Source organism: Rhopilema esculentum, chromosome 4 (assembly GCF_057945365.1).
Source record: "Rhopilema esculentum isolate cy_ngs chromosome 4, ASM5794536v1, whole genome shotgun sequence".
NCBI classification, from domain to species: domain Eukaryota; kingdom Metazoa; phylum Cnidaria; class Scyphozoa; order Rhizostomeae; family Rhizostomatidae; genus Rhopilema; species Rhopilema esculentum.
The window spans coordinates 1,839,866-1,856,566 of NC_142818.1; the positions used below are offsets into that span (position 1 = coordinate 1,839,866).

A 16,701-nucleotide genomic window follows, 5' to 3' on the forward strand; every position below is an offset into this window, starting at 1 on the left:
AAGAATTCAATATCCACTAACCACTAAAATTCCAATAACTAAGTACTTGCAACAACACAATTCACCATTACTTATGAATTTCCGGTGAATTAATAACCAATGTAGACTAGTACTACAGCGCAAATTTTAAGAAGCTACAACTTTCTTAATGAACGAAAATTGGGAGCTAAAACTTCCATAATACACAAAAAATCGAGTTAAAATTTACCGTAAAAAATATACAACTTTGATGGACCATATACCTGTTTGGTGAGTTGTTCCTCGCAAAGTTTGTAAAGAGTGTAGAATTTCTGGGCTAGCAATACGTTCTCCAAAAACCCGCAGCTTGCAAGTTTCACTCTCATAATAATCTAAGAGAATATAGAATTGATCTTAGTTTATTTGACAAAGGAAAGGGCAAAAATATCTGCAAGAAGAGGTGATTAATAGATCTATATCTAAGCGGTCGTGATTATATTTGTTTGTCGAATAAATCAGCCCCAAGTTTACATTTTTCTTTGAAAAATACCACATTTTATTAAAGTGGTTTATGTGAATTCTGATAGCACAGTGGAAAGGTTAGAGAGCTTTAGCTAGATCAACTAGCCTTAAAAGTCTCAATACCTTTGATTTGATATTCAATAAACACAGGAATAGGAAATGAATTTTTGATAGAAAGAGAGTTTGTAGAGCATACCTGTCTGTCTGGGACCATCATAGCAACTGTTCTGAACTGGACTTTAAGATTTTCTGGCAATTCCTGTCTTCCAGCGTAACCAGGATTCTAACAAAAAATGCAACATTAGAGCAATAGCTTAACAAGAAAGAATGAACAAGAGAACTGCGCTTCTGAAAATAACAAAAACCTTATTCATAAAATCAAAGTATTTTTCTTCCGATACTTGTCCGACAATGATAAGGGTTGGATAATGTCCAAAGGTAAGAAGAAAATTTATACACAGTTCCGGGGCGAAGGCAACGTGAATAGAAGGTTAGCGCGTTTGATTGGGTTTTTTACCAATCGTAGCCATTTATCTCTACCCTAGTTGAAGAGTCGAAGAGAGAAAACGATCTCTTTCTGACTTCACTAGTCATAACCCTCTGTTTTGCTTTAGATAGAATCCAAAACGCAAATGGAGGATCCAGAGAAAAGATCGAAGAAAATCTTTGACAGACGTAGTGAAATACTATAGCATGATCATGCCTGACTTACCATGGTCAAGAAAATACCAAATTCTGGGTTCAGATCAACAATATCACCATCGGTAAACACAAATTGTTTCTTGCGTTCCTTCTTAGCTGTCAAAACAATGTAAATCTGCTGCGCAGCTACAGACAAAACTGGCAACTCGATTCGATTAAATTCATCAAAGCATCCCCAGCTTCCGGACTGGGCTAGGCCTGCAATGACACCAAAGAAAAGTCTGTAGTCCATTAACAAAGTAACAAGCGTGCAAATAGCAAAGCTGGTAAAAAAAATTCGATACACAGTTGTGTTATATACCGGATCGAAGTGCTTGGCTTGCAAAACTGACATACACTAACATTAAAAACAAACCTTTGTAGATCCTTCCAAGACCTCTGAAGTCCATTTGATCCGAGCAGTTGAAGACCACAACGTATTTTCCAAGACAGCGACCCATGTCTTTTGTAGTTTCTGAAAGACACAGAATAGACAAGTCATGGATACGTGTAAAGGAGTATTGGCGAAGGAGGACTCAGCTGGTCGACAGTGAAAAATAGAAGAATTAGAAGAAGAAGAAAATAATGAGAAGAAGAAGAAAAGAATGAGAAGAAGAAGATGGAAAAGAAGAAAAGAATGAAAAGAAGAAGATGAAAGGGGAGAAAAGAAGGGAAGAAGAAGAAAAATAAGTTGGGAAGAAGAGCAGAGAAAAGAAAAAGAGAGAACCAGAAGAAAAAGAAGAAAAAAGAAAATGAAGAAGTATAAGAGAATCGGAAGAATAAAAGAAAAAAAGAATATCGAGAATAAGTAGATGCAGTGCAGGAATCTTCAGAGTCTAATCGATTACGAAATGTATGTAACAACAGCCGAAGCATCTTTCCCTATTTCACACAGTATGCAAAAATGACAGCTGCCTTTGACATTATTTTCTTGCAATTTTAATTATAAATTCAGATCCGCTATTTGGTAATGGCGCATTGAAAAGCAATCGAGTTCTTCCTCTTTTAAATGAATTCTAGCTAATATTATTAACTAGTGTATCTTTTTATCAAAATCCTCATTAACTCCAGTTTTAGAAATATTGGGTAGTGGGCATTCGACAATGTATAGAATTGTAATTTGCCAAAAGATAGTAGAATGAAATGAAGATGCATGAAGCTAACCTGTTTTTCCTGTACCAGCAGGCCCAGCGGGAGCACCTCCCATTGACATACCAAGGGCCTGGGCAAGAGTGATGTAGCACCTGTCAGTCAAAGGGGTGATGACCAGCCTCTCAGTACACCCGAGAAACTCGTTCTGGTAGCTGAAATTGACGTCAGTGATTGACACAACGCAGTCATCAATTTCATCTTTGAAATAGAATCTGCTTTGTTTCAGCCATTCAAAGTCGGTTGAGCTGCGAATGTGCATTTTCACCTGTGTGGAAACTCAAAATAGTAAGCTGTCTTTAAAACACAAGTATAGCGCCTAAAGGACGAGGCGTGCGAAATCTTGAAGAAACGAAGACATGAGCAAAAAAATAAAGAAACCAATATAAGAAAAATATTTCCACACAATTTTGAACATGCATAGCCAAGGACAGCCTTGATATCGTTTATAAAAGGTGAAAAATTGCTTCCCCACTTTAAAGAATCTCTGCTATACTAGAATACTAGAATGCTTTCAGGGCTAATGTTTAAACTTTGCCCTCGAGATATTGAATAAGTCAGTAAATGAAAAAAACAGGATTCACGACAACATAAAACTTAATTTTTAAATTTCATAACTGATTGTTCAAGAGAACGATTTATTAAAGAACGAAGATAGGTTTATTAATATTTTAAATCGAACCTACCAGATCATCAAAAATATCGCGCTGGTGAACATGGATTGTGACAAGAGTCTCAAACTTAGTCCTTTCCATTTTGGTGAGATCTTTGGTTGTGACGTCAATAAGCGTGTTCAGCAGTGCTAAAAAGCTCTGATTCGTTTGGTGCATGATTTTCTTATCTGTCTTTGCGTTGTTCAATGCCTCCTCGGCATCTCTTGTCCATATCATTTGAATTCCCAGAATGCCAACCTGCACAAAGATAATATCAACAACGGTGCTAGGAAATGTTATAGAGTTAAAAAGAGTGTCTTTGTTTGTGAGCATCGAGAGTATGAAAAAATACAATGCAGTCGATCAAGGATGCTGAGCTATGGAATGTATAGGGTTCTTAATAGTATGGCTCAAAACTTTAAAAAGTTTTATTTATTTTCCAATAACTTTTACATTGGCAAGACATGATGGTATTTTGTATGTGCTTTAAGATTGAAAAGAAGAGAGGTTAAAGTGATGGCTAGACATTTTGGTCATTAATAAAGTTTTGAATTTGCAGCATTGAATTAAGTAAACAAAGTTTCTGTCCAAAATATCGTAAGAACTATTTAATATAGGTGAAAAAGCTTTGGCAGTTTGCAAACTAAAATACCGGTCTGGAATATATACAGAGCGTTACCTGAGCCGGAAAGCTATTGAGAAAATCCATGAGATTAAATGACGGGTCTTTAATGATAACCGACGCATCTCGAATCACAACGTGCAAAGACCACTGGGCCTGAACAAGTAAATCCATCAGCCAAACCTCCACATTGCCAGAAGCATGCAACGGCTTCTCCAGCTGTTTCAAGGAAAAATATTGCGTTTAAGTTTGCAAATGCATATATAGTTGAATCTCGTTAAGTCTGACCTTCAAGGGGTGTAAGGAAATGGTATGACTTAATGAATGTTCGACTTACTGGAGTACGACGTTATAAGGCACGGTTTTTAAATAAGGCAGGAAAATTATTTGGGAATTGAAAGTCAGTCCGACTTGTTGAATGCTCGCCTTATCGCCTTATCGTACGACTTTGGGATAGCTTGAATAAGTCATGAATGTTCAATGGAAATTGAACATCAATCTGACTTAGTGAAAGTCCGACTTACTGGGTACTTTTTGCTTGCATAAGGCTAGAAGATCCGATGGGACTTCAAATTTAGTTCGACTTTGTGAAAGTTCAGTTATCCGATGTAAAACTTACGGGGATTCAACTGTATTTAAATTGAATATTTATTACCAGGAAAATCAAAAAATGACATTTGTCATTCGTACAGGACATGCAGGCTTGTTATGTAGAGGAGATTCGATTTGTTACCATCACTTATCTTTCAATGTCTTGTATGTACGCATGTTGGTTTACCTGTGATTTTTACAGTTAAAAGATACAAACTTTATTGACAAGGTAAACAATGGCATCTTTACTTACAACTTGCTGTATCACCCTTAAAAAAACCTTCAGATGTTTATATCTGCCATTCAAGACATTTTACTGCAGATGTTTATATCTGCCATTCGCCTAACTTCTGTTGCAAAACTTCAAGTGTTCCTTTACACGCCTAGTGTTCTTTTGCGACAATAACTTGTATAAAAAAACTGACAAATAAAACTTAAGAATGTCACGCCAACATTCATTATAATTTTACGCATCAAAATACTGAAGTGCCAAATGTCACAGGCACATGTTGGTTACCTGGACTGTTTCTCCTTCGCTTGAAATGATTGATAATATCTTGCTGTAATCCTTCTCATCGAATGCCACCGACTTGGTGTTGTCAAATATCCCTAGCAAATGTGCCTGAAAGATACAATCACAACAAATTCTTTTTTGAAGCTAGCTGACAGAGTCTAAAAGCGTTATCAAGTTAATTACGTAGCCATGAGCTTTCAAAGATTACTCAGAATCAGGCTGAGTTTTAATAACTCTATTAAAAAATTTTAACAGTATCACTTAAATACCTTATTATTATATAAGCTTTACTTCATTCTATTGTTGTTTTTTGTTCTTTTTTCGATCTTTATTGATATCTTATTCTTAATATCAAAGAGATCTTGCTTTGGTAAAAGGTTAAAAATTTATTAAGATGATAATCTTAGTAGCACCAATTAAGGCTCGATAGCTTGTTGTATCTATTAGCCTAAAATTCAATTCATGCTAAGACTAACGAATCAAAATTATGTGGAAAACTAAGCACATTGGTACGTGAATCTGGCCAAAAACCAAGCCATTCTCACAGTGCCTAAATGAAACGCAAATTCAGTCTGCAGAAAATCCTTTAAAATAACTTTGTATTGATTAGAGTATCTTGGACTGCTTCTTACTTGAATAGTGTGTGGGTCACTTGCTTGGCCAAGAATCTCCAGCAATGCAGGGTCGGAGACAAAGAAGAAGCGGGGAAACATCAATCGCTTCTTTTCTAAATATCTGTAAAATAAAGTTACTTTAATGTTTGCAAAAATGCATTTTAAGTTAATTCTTAGCATAGGATCTTGCGTAACGAGTTTATTAACACAATCATTCATAAACAATTTACTATTTTAATAAAGTCTTTAATAATCCCACCATAAATACTTCTGTAATTTCAAATGTTGTATCAATTTGCCTGTGGTAATATAGAACTGTCACAGGGCACTGCGGAGCAGCATGTCTCCGTGGCGCAATCGGTTAGCGCGTTCGGCTGTTAACCGAAAGGTTGGTGGTTCGAGCCCACCCGGGGACGCAAATTTTTTACTTTGGTTGAAGTAAACATTTTTAAATAAAAAGGCAATCGGGTTCATTCCGCAATTAGTCTCCAAGCAAATCAAAAGTCTTTATGTACCATTGACCATATGATTCAAATACCAACATATTCGGTATTTCAATTCAAACTGCTGTTATTCCCAAGACATAAATAAAAAAATTAAAAAAATTAATCTCTGACGTCTTTTATTTGTGTCGAAACAACATTCTAGAGAGAGCTAAGATTAAAAGCCTTTTTTATTAACCTTAACATGACGAAAATTATTTTAGATGGAAATAGTTGCACTATGTAAAACGAGAATAATTCTTTCAACTGAACGGTATTGCATATAAAAATCCATTATTGCACACTCAACCCACCCACTAAGTGATTTCTGACAAAGTTCAAGCTGTTCTAACAGATGAGGAAGCAACTGACTCAATGTCTCATCTCCAACACAGCATTCAACGACATTGGTCGTCTCGTGTGCTCTGGTCATAATCTTCACCCATGACTTGTCAATGTTTTGGAATCTCTTCGCTTCCTACATGAACAAGTCGAAAATTAGGAAATGTTTAGCCATCGTTCAGTTTGTACTTGCAAGTTTAAATATTTTTTGAATTTTACATATCTGTTACAGTTAGCAGAACGTGTACTGTTTGAAAATATTTAAGTTACATGAAAAATTACTCTGTGAATACGAAACCATCAAGAACTACGAAACATCGTACGCGGGAAGTTCTTTCTCTGCATGTCAAAAGCCTCTTTAAAGTTGCAATACAACCTTACCTTTGGAAGTTGCTTTGCTATATCACCGCCAACAAACACAGCCTCTAGGTAAACCCAAAGATTTTGCACAACCAACCAGTTTTCGATGATATCAGAGGTGTTCGATAATTTGTGCACCCATGCTTGAATGTCTTTTTTAAACGGAGCATTGTATCTTGAGGAAGAGAAAAAATAATTTAACAGTTAAAGTTTAAAATGGCAGTAAATTTTTCAAACTGGATCTGAAGAAGCTAAATAAAATTGCTTATTTCTATAGGAAATGTATTTATTTAAAAGAATTTATATTCGATTTTACATTGCTACAGCTAAAGAAAAGTTTCTTGGAGCTAGAAAAGCAATATAAGTTTTCAAGAAGGTGCAATACGACTCTTAGAGAATAAGATAAATTATCAATATTCCTAAAAAAGGACTTGAATTAGAACTTGAATCAGAGTGGAGTAGAACTTGACTTTACAGTAAGTTCGTGTATCTCAGATTGACTCTTTTTTAAACGGTTAGAAATAATAGAGATTGCCAAATCTTTGCTTTGCGAAGAAATTTTCAAATCAAACATCGGAATGATAAAAATGATAAGTAAATCTAAGAATGCTGCATTTTGCTTAAAATACGCTGGCTGTAGCAAATAAAATATGCTGTTACGCGAAACTCAGGCAATGTAAATGTTTCATAAGCATCAGAGTTTTAATAAATACAAACATACCTGTTACTCATGAGTGATCCAAGAATCATCAGACTGTCTTCTAAAAATGCAACGATTTCCGTTGTTTCGTTTCCTTTTAGCAGCAGTTCTCCTCTGTTCTTGAACGGGGTAAAAGAGAATTCCTGTGCTCTCCAGTCAACAACAACTTGGTGAAGTTTGGCTTCAATATCCTTTTCTTTTACAGCTGATATGCAAATATCCTTCAAGAGACATTTCGTGACATTGAAATTTGAGATTAAGCTTAAATGTAATGGCAAAAATTTTATGCACCTGAAAACTTAAAATTTCTACCCGAAGCAAGATATAAAAAGCTCAAAGATCAGGGTTTCTATCCATTACTCCACAAGCCAATGTACAAATTCATGGTCCCTTATGACAACGTAATCATCAAAATGTAAAAAATAGAAAAATTCCTGTATGATATGACGATCTTTTATCGTCTCCACCACAAAAACAACTTTCATCCTTCACCAAATTACCTCGATATCCTCCTTTGAATGCAAAAGATCTGCTTCCATTATATTACGCAGTGCAAAATTCTCATTATCCACGTCAAAATGGTGACCAGTGAGTTCTCCAATGCGATTCCAATGTCGCTCTTTCATGGCCTTGTTTGACATCAACTCAAGCAAAGGGCAGCACTCGCTGAAGTCATCAATCTTTTTCTTGAGATCGTTGAATGCTTGCCAATCTTTCAAGGCTTTTGGCAATCTACGGCATCTGTAAAACCAAAATTTCGTTTTTAAACAATTTCCTTATATATTTATTATTTCCTTTCGAGGTTCTTATTCTTAGAAAACAGTAATTGCTTTTTGTATTCCTACAAACAGTTTATAGATAATAAACTTACAATCGGAACTAGCTGAAATAGAATGATTTGAAGTGAAATGTGAAGCTAGCCTTTTAGCAATAGCTCGTACATGTACCGGTAGTGGTGATAGACTGCATATCATTGCTAAAACATATAAAATAAAAGAACCTAGAGTGATAGAGCCTCACATAACTTGACAAAACCTGCATCACAAATATGCTCAAAAAACACGTTCTTGTATCGCTGGAATAAGGGCTGGTCTCCTACCTGTTCTGATAATCCAACAAATCTTGATTGATCTTTTCAATATCTACATCATGCCATAAAATATCATAGTATCCGTTCACTGTTGTAATAACTGAGTTATACAACCCGTATAGCTTCTGAAGCAGACCAAGTTCTTTCTTAATTCTCATCAGTTCTGGATAGTCTGTGATAGGTAAGCCAAAAAGATCTTCCCCACCGTTGTATGTCTGATATTGACGCCATAGTGTGTCGAATTTGGTCTAAAAAAATTAAACACATAGCATAAAAAAATAATCATTAAAATTAATTCATCAATTATATTCAAGTTAATGTTTCCGATGCTGGCCATGAGCATCCAAGGAAAAATGCTAATGAAGGCAGGGTGGAAGGCAAGGATAACACAATTTGTCACATCTCCCCCTTTTCCGCGAGTCCCCATCGCCCATCCCCTATTTTTTGTTCGGACATAGCAACATGAATCTCAAGAATATTACTACTTAGATGGGAGTAGAGAGGCACAATCGTAACCACTTCCCTGCATAATTGTGCCACTTGAAAAAACAGAGATAGTTATACTGATAAAACTGAAAATTATGCGGTTGGAATCAATAGAGGAGATACCTGGAAGGCACTTAGGCGATCGCTAGCTTCCTGTGGATGAAGACCATTGGCCATTGGTCCATTCTGAAATAAGAAAACAAAAGCATGCTACAAGAATCATGCGTGTTATAAAGAACATAATTTTCGTCTCATTTATAAATTTATAAGTCGAGGAATTCTAATCAAAATATATGTTTGACCAAGCCTATTTGAAGATTAAGAAGTTCATTACCCAGGAATAGACAGATAAATTGTATAAAATGTAGTATACAAGACGTTGCAATATCTTTGATCATGTCCAAATTGAAATGACTACGCTTGCCACGATCTTTTGTTTTTGAAGTCTGAAAAAAGATACCCTGTTCTATACTTACTGCACAACTCATCAAAAGATACAGTTTCTAACTTTCATGTGTCTGGGATTCAACCATAGATCCAATCATAATCTTGCACTATTATTTTAAACATATCGAATAGACTTTTGATGCATTACGTCTTTCTGAAAGTGTCATACACGGAATTTCCCGTTAGCAATCCCTTATAATGTCACATTAAAAAATCATGCTTGGAATCGCAAGATTATAATACACTTCCTTACAGCCTTGATAGATGTTGTTGAATTGTAGATTTGATCCAGAAAGAAAAAATCAAAGTGAGAACAATATATAAAGAAAGTAGATTTTGATTGGTTTACATACTTCATCATAATCTCCATAGAAACTGCCAGATTCTGACTTAAACGTCTCCACCCGGTCTAACAAATCTTTCTTGAATGTCGGTTGGATCTCAACAAGCTCGGACTGGACAGAATTCTTTAAGATGAAGACAAAGTAGTTAGAGAATTTTCAAATGCAATCCTGATCAAAACGAAGATTCAAGGTTTTCCCATTGATTGAAATAACTTGCAATGCATTACTAAGCGTATTTACATGATATGCTCAGAGGATATCATCCCTCCTTTTGAAAGATGAAAGACAGGCATTCTAAGATTAAATTTTACCAGCATGGGAGAAGAAGTATGTTAACAGGCACAAAATCATAATCACAAAATATAGCATACAGCATATGCACTTAAGAGTATCAAAAGCAAGATAACAGCAACAAAGTGAATTGTTTACGTACGGCTTGCTGAAGAAGTTTCTGAACAGAGTAACGCAGGGAATCAACTTTGTTTGATTCTTCTTGCGGGTAGGCAATTCCAAATGAGTTGAGAAGACTGTACGATTCCTTAAGAATTAAAATCAACAGTGATTAGAAAATTCAAAACAATGAAACAAACTCTATAAGCTAAAAGAAACAAAATTTTCTTAAAGTCAAAAAGGTCATTTAAAAATCATAGAACGCTGTCAAAAGCTTACTTGGAAAAGTACCAATAACATGTTGTCTTCGATCTGATAGTTCATCGTATAGATGCAGATTTAAATTTTGGGGTGTTACCACAAATCATTGATTTAACCTGCAATCTAGTTATTTTAAGAAAACATCTGGATAGCATATGAAGCTTGGTGAAAAAAACGGACATGCTTTTTCTATTCTGCAAGAAAGAAATTATTTAAAAGACTGGTTTATAAAACCGTTTATACCTCGATTGGACCGATTTCGGTATCAATGCGAATTTCATTATTCCGGATCTCTGTCAACGCCGCCATAGCAAACCGGACATCATCCAAATCCTTAATCGGATGGGATAGTCTTCTGGAGTAGTCAGCAATAAACTGAACGATTTCGTCTAGCTTTTCCTTGTACTTGGCATTCATGCCGCGACCTAAAGCCACTTTCCAATTTTCTGCTTCTACACTTAGTGCATACTTCAAAGGCCCTGTTCAGAAAAAGTCATTACTAACAAATAAACTGTGCGATTCTTAAAATATTGAGTATATTTTTAAATGGACTATTTACGGGTTTATTTTTAGATGCATTCTCTAAAGCATGAGAATAAGGAGATTGAGTATTCTCAAAGGTAAAGGATCGTGGGAAGCTGATTCCCAAGATGAAGACGCCAAATCACTTATCTTATTCCCATGAAACGGATATCTCCTGAATTGTCACATTTATAAATCTACAAGGAATAGCATTAACAATCTTGGGAGATTAAAAGAATAGTTCCCAAATAAGAGTATAACCTGTAAGCTTTGGCTACTTGCTCCAAGACAAATTGCTCCAGGCAAAATTTGGCAACACAGCAGCCATAAAATTATCCGTGTATCCACTATCAACAACTAGAAACAGCCAATCTGTATGCAAGACGTTTGCCAAAGGTGACCTTGTTCTCAATAGATTCTATATCCTGTATTTTACCTGTGTTGAGCTGCAGTGTTCTCTGTCCAATGACGTATTTTTCTGGCAACAGTTTGATTTCACGCTCAATATCTCGATAACGCAGTATTTCGGCTTTGAACTCAGAGAGAATGGGATCAGACTCAATGAATTCCTGGTAATAAAAAAAGATGCGTTTGGCAATACATTATTCGTGATCAATCACTTCATTTTAATTTCCTTTACGGATTGAAATACGGGAAAAGTTCTATCAAAGATTCATAAACATTTAATATTGAATCTAGAAAAAAATAATACCAACCCTAGTTATCTATATAATAGCTGATATTTGTCAGCATCAAGTGCTTTTTAGAAAATGCTGATCAAAAAGAGAAAAATTTATAAAAATTTTACAATTGCTAAAAGCAAAATTATAGATTTACTTAACCTACGACTAGACTATAATTGTTCTTACAGTTTCCTCAAACGAATAGTACCTTGATTTTCAGCTCTCGATCTTCCTTCCATAAGAACATATACTTTGCAAACGCATCCAGGTAATTGACAACTTCCCCTTTGGTAGAGCTGACAGCAGATGACAACATCATCGTGATTTTGGTTGTGTCTTTGTGCTCCGCAATGTATTTGTAATAATTCTTTTGCTTCTGAGATTGTGATTCTGAAAGAAGATGACAAAAAAATTATCATTCACAAAAGTATTAAAGAAAGTTCAATTTTTTGTATTCAAGTAATTTGAAACAGGGTTAACAGGTTTTTAATTTCAATGTCTGCTAAATCAGGAACATTTAACACAAAGTGACAAAATTATCTATGGTTCAAAGGAATGAGTTTCATATTAAGCATTTTAAAGAACCAGTAAACCAGATTAAGTCGCTAGATCTGACTTTTCTGAAGAAAAGAATTTCCAATGAACAGCATCCTAACGCAATTCTCTAGAAGTGTGAAAAACAGTTGACTATTATCATTGTTCAGGCTTAAAAAATTTTGCATCTTCAAGGAATCGTTCAACAAAACGATTATACTTTATGTAATGAGACAAGTTGCAGAATTATACAAGCATTATTTCAAGTGCTAGGTTAGGCAATTTATTCCAATGATGTGATCGGGACATTAGAAGCTACACGCAGGCTAAAACCAGGCAGAAGGTTAAATGGCAACATTTGTTAAATTAGCCGCTATATGAGATTAGATAGTTGTAAAGACAGGCCTAGCTCTACTCCGTACCAAATGGAAATCGTAAATACAACGATCTTCCGTTATAGCAATGAAATTCAGCACACAAATCAATCGCAAATTAGCAAACAAAAAAAGCTTGCATTAAATGGATTTACGGTGGACTGACAATGAGAGTGCGAAAGAGCCTCACCATTCTCCTTCTGTGACCATGAAGCAACATTCTTGCTCACATTCAGAATCAGCTTAATACCCTCATTCAAAGAATGCTGAACATCTTCAATAGTAGGTTGCACTACCTACGCGATAGATATAAATGTTGTCATATCAAACCTTTTTCTATAAAATTTCAAACAGACGCATCAATAAATGGAATAAAAGTAAGATTTGAAAGAAACTGGCGTGCTTTAGATGTAATATGAGAAGAGAGGAGAAATGATGTGGATACTGACGCGAGTTTGCTAGGGATATTCTATCAAGTTTGCAGTACTGAACAAGCTATTTATAAAATCACATGAAAACGTTGAACTAGTGCCATAGCCTGTACCAAACAAGGTCTTACTTACGATGAAAAACATATCAGGAACTCGCCACCAAAAACTTCTGGTGTCTTGGCAGCTGGATTTGAGTAAAATACATATAGCCAGATTTGTAAAAAAGCAAAAAATTCATATTTTAAATGAAGAGTAATAACTCACTACGTTGGGAATAACAAGCGTCATGTCAGCTGTGAAGCAGGCCATTTCTTTTGCAGTTAGTCCCGATACTGAGCTTGATGAGGATAGATTCCTTCCGTAGTTTCGATTCGAAGACCTAAAACACGACATGAGATTCGTATGAGCAAATGTACGTTAGCTGATCAGGTTCTAGTTACTTTTGAGTCAAGAGAAGATCAGTACCCTTATAAATGTTACTTGTAACAGCATTGGATCAATGTTTTAGTAAAAAATGAATGTCAATGGTTACGTCAAGATTGAACGAACTGGATTATAGAGCCAACAGTTTGTGAGTTCTAGATCTTATTTCTAAACCTAGTATTGTCGCTGGATATATTAATGTTGTTTGCGACTATGAAGTTAGAACTTGAAATTTCAATGACAAAAAAATGAAAATATGACATCCTCACTCTTGTTGTGGGAGTCAAAACTATCCAGACGGTGTATAGAATGGAGGTAGAAAAATCAAGTGCTCAGAGTTAAACGAAATTCAGAATTAAAGTTTTATTAAAACATTTAGCATAACTACAAAACATACGCGGGAAAGACCCTGCGTTTGATTGCGTCAAGAGAGTTTCGGATGCATCTAAGCAGACTATCGACTAGTTTGTTGTTGAAATAATTAGCAAGCTCCTTTGTCTCCTCTTCTAAGTCGTGCTCTCTATGTAGCATCTTCTCTCTAGCAACTTTGTGTTCGTGGGACTCGTTACAAGGAACAACAGATGGATCTTTGATTTGTGATTGGGCTTTTAACGTGACATGCGTGGATTTTAAGGTATCCAGCACATCACATACTGCTTCTTCAACACGATTACTGATCGCCTGAATTTTCTTTGAAGCTTGATCACATATTTCCTTCAAAAAAGATTTTGGTAACAGTTTCATTAAATAATCAAAAAGCATTTGAGAAAATGTTATTTTTCTAGGATGAGATTTTAGATAAAAATGTTATGAATATTGACATGGTTAGACAGTTGGAGACCACTTTCCTGACACAGCTTGTACTACAATAGGTAGCTGTATAAAAATGATGGCAAGCTGCCTTCAAATAACCTGAAATATAATTTACACGAAACAATTTCGGTTGGCTTATTTGATCTTATCAACATGTCACAAGATTGAAGCTGAAAAGACCCTTTCTATTATATAATCTGGCCTGACACACAAACCGAATTCAACAATAAAGACTGAATTGTGTCTAAACTCGCCACTTATTACTACTCGTTGCAAACAATCCTTCGTAGATCTGAAGTAACAACGATCTAAACCAATTAATTAGCAAATATATCGAAATTTAATCAGGCAAACCCCTTTTTCTTAATTTAAAATTATTCAGCAGAAAATGCAGCTTCAGATCCTTTTTCTCGTAAATAGAGGTTACTAAAAAATCTTGAAATTGAAGTTTATACTTTTGTGCGAGAGAGAAATTGGCCAACGGGCCAAGCTTCGTCTTCTGGCAGTTCACATAAGATAATGTCACTGATCTGTTGAAGGCCATTATCAATTCTGGCATCTTTAACGTCCAGTATCTGATAAACAAATTGAATGTTATGCAAAAATATGTCTGAAGGAGACAAGGACTGTGACAAGGATCTACAAAGAATCTGTGACCTTGGTTATATTCTAAAATTTTAATGAAAAAAAATGAATGGAAGCCTGTTCGATTGTAAAATTCATTTAGAGTGGCACTGAATCTATACACAGAAGACAATCATTAGAGTTCTATATCGTTTATAACTTTCCATTATTTACCACTGCAGAAAAAGGCTCCCTATTAAATACAATCTAAATTACTGAACAAAAAATAAAATAAAGCTGTGTTTAACAACAAAATGATCGTTTCCTTTTGAGGAAAACCATTTACAGTACAGTTTCCAATATTCATAGTTGTTGTGCAAATATTGAAAATTATAATATCTAATTTTTTCTTACTTGTTTCATCAGACGACCGACATTTCTAAGCTCTTCGTGGACACATTCGATATATCTGTTGATGTTGAGTGAATTCCAGTTTAGCAATGTCAACCCAGGACTTATCGTTGCTTCAACCTAGAATTGGAATGTCACCATAGCTTAAAACATCTGCAAAATCCACAACAATTTAGAGGCTGCTCCGAAGGCATTTAATCACATCTTCAAACAGAAAGAAAACGCGAGGGAGTGACATAACAAGGACAGGACACGGACCCACAACAACACGACACGACAAGGACACGACACAAACCCACAACGACACGATAAAGACAAGAACCCACAACAACACGACACGACAAGGACACGACACTGTACACCACTGCTCTTCCAAAGGGTCAACATATTTCCTCAAAACCTCCTCTGCACTCGATTACATCTTTGGCCCTGTTCCATAGCAGCACAACGAACCATTTTTCTTAAGCAGTCTATAGACAAAAATATGGTGCAGCCACAGAATAGAGGGTTGACATAGATACTTCTGTTACCTATAAATCTTAAGACAGTTGTACATATAACACGAAAAAAATCTGTTGAACATGAATAAACCAACAAATAGAGATAGAAGCTTCGGTAAAAGAAGTAAATGGACACCAATTTCGAAACATTTGCGGTGATCGAGATAAATTGCAGAGATTGCCTTCACTCTAAAAAAAATAGTGGCTTTATAGTAAACAGGACTTGGCAACATAGTAAAAATGAGACTAGATGCATTGGGTAGTTTTCAGCAATGACATAAAGTAACGATTCAGTAAAGAAACAGGTTCAAACTCCATGATGCTTTGAAAACTTGACTCACCTTGTTCATTGACGGCTTCATCAACCCGACAAATATGGCTGGAACGGAGTCCTTCAACTTTTCATATTCTTCAATCATTACCTACGAGTTAGTATCAAAATTCAAGTTAGTATTCAAGGAAATTTACGACTAAACAAATTTGCATTACTTAACCTCTGGTACGATACAGATAAGAATTAGTAGCTTAGAAAATTTTCTATTCATCACTTAATTACAAACTACATTCAGACAATACTTAAAGTAGCTGCCCTAGATTAAATACATATTTTGCATAGGTTTTATAACAATCAACAGACAAAATATGAGACCCTAATGAAAATATTCATGAATGGTATTTCCAGATAGATAAAAAGATGCTCACTTAAGGATGTTGATATGAGAATATAGAAATCTCTTTATCTATTCTGGCGTGCAAAGAGTGAACGCTGCAGCAAAATCAACCTATTCACACATTATACTCTCTTAATTCTCTTAATGTAACTTTTGCAGTGAGAGGTAGCCTTTCTGTAATCAGAAAACAAAATTGTGCTAACCTTCAGACGGTTCTCGGTCTTTTTCAGCCCTTCTTTCCTTAAAATAAGGTCTTTGGCCGCTTTAGGGACATCTAGGTTCATTTTGATCATACAATCAGTTTCCCTTATCAGCTCTATGATCATTGGATCAAAGTTAACGTAAAGCTTTCCAGTTTCTGGATGTCGCACCAATAGAGTTGCTTGAAGGCCTATAAAAACATGTTGGAGAAATTAGCGAGGTAAAATTTATAGCAGAGTTTGCTACCAATGGGCCGGGATGAAGATGAGACATACCCAGCAAAACTAAGAAAATATTCAAATTTCATAGACATAGACTCAGAGTGACGAGAGAGACTAAATTATCCAGGAAAGATTCGGTTCTATTTT

General features: G+C 35.4%; 1 protein-coding gene and 1 non-coding gene across 2 annotated transcripts in view; one reads left to right on the top strand and one right to left on the bottom strand.

Moving 5' to 3' along the window:
* Positions 1-16,701, bottom strand: part of LOC135691288 (dynein axonemal heavy chain 8) — a 54,170-nt gene that overhangs the window by 29,206 nt on the left and 8,263 nt on the right. The window contains exons 15-41 of the mRNA XM_065209106.2: positions 16,336-16,523; positions 15,803-15,883; positions 14,965-15,081; positions 14,442-14,561; positions 13,571-13,887; positions 13,015-13,129; positions 12,510-12,615; positions 11,620-11,801; positions 11,165-11,297; positions 10,450-10,685; positions 9,989-10,093; positions 9,565-9,678; positions 8,888-8,950; positions 8,288-8,526; positions 7,689-7,929; positions 7,210-7,409; positions 6,510-6,663; positions 6,101-6,264; positions 5,323-5,425; positions 4,694-4,798; positions 3,643-3,804; positions 2,997-3,221; positions 2,326-2,578; positions 1,538-1,636; positions 1,193-1,380; positions 677-763; positions 243-350 (exon numbers count right to left, since the gene is read on the bottom strand). Coding sequence (XP_065065178.2) covers positions 243-350; positions 677-763; positions 1,193-1,380; positions 1,538-1,636; positions 2,326-2,578; positions 2,997-3,221; positions 3,643-3,804; positions 4,694-4,798; positions 5,323-5,425; positions 6,101-6,264; positions 6,510-6,663; positions 7,210-7,409; positions 7,689-7,929; positions 8,288-8,526; positions 8,888-8,950; positions 9,565-9,678; positions 9,989-10,093; positions 10,450-10,685; positions 11,165-11,297; positions 11,620-11,801; positions 12,510-12,615; positions 13,015-13,129; positions 13,571-13,887; positions 14,442-14,561; positions 14,965-15,081; positions 15,803-15,883; positions 16,336-16,523 — 4,205 coding nt within the window. The remainder of the gene's footprint in view (positions 1-242; positions 351-676; positions 764-1,192; positions 1,381-1,537; positions 1,637-2,325; positions 2,579-2,996; positions 3,222-3,642; positions 3,805-4,693; positions 4,799-5,322; positions 5,426-6,100; positions 6,265-6,509; positions 6,664-7,209; positions 7,410-7,688; positions 7,930-8,287; positions 8,527-8,887; positions 8,951-9,564; positions 9,679-9,988; positions 10,094-10,449; positions 10,686-11,164; positions 11,298-11,619; positions 11,802-12,509; positions 12,616-13,014; positions 13,130-13,570; positions 13,888-14,441; positions 14,562-14,964; positions 15,082-15,802; positions 15,884-16,335; positions 16,524-16,701) is intronic.
* On the top strand, positions 5,647-5,720 carry Trnan-guu (transfer RNA asparagine (anticodon GUU)). The gene has a single exon. It is a non-coding gene; the product is annotated as a tRNA-Asn (tRNA).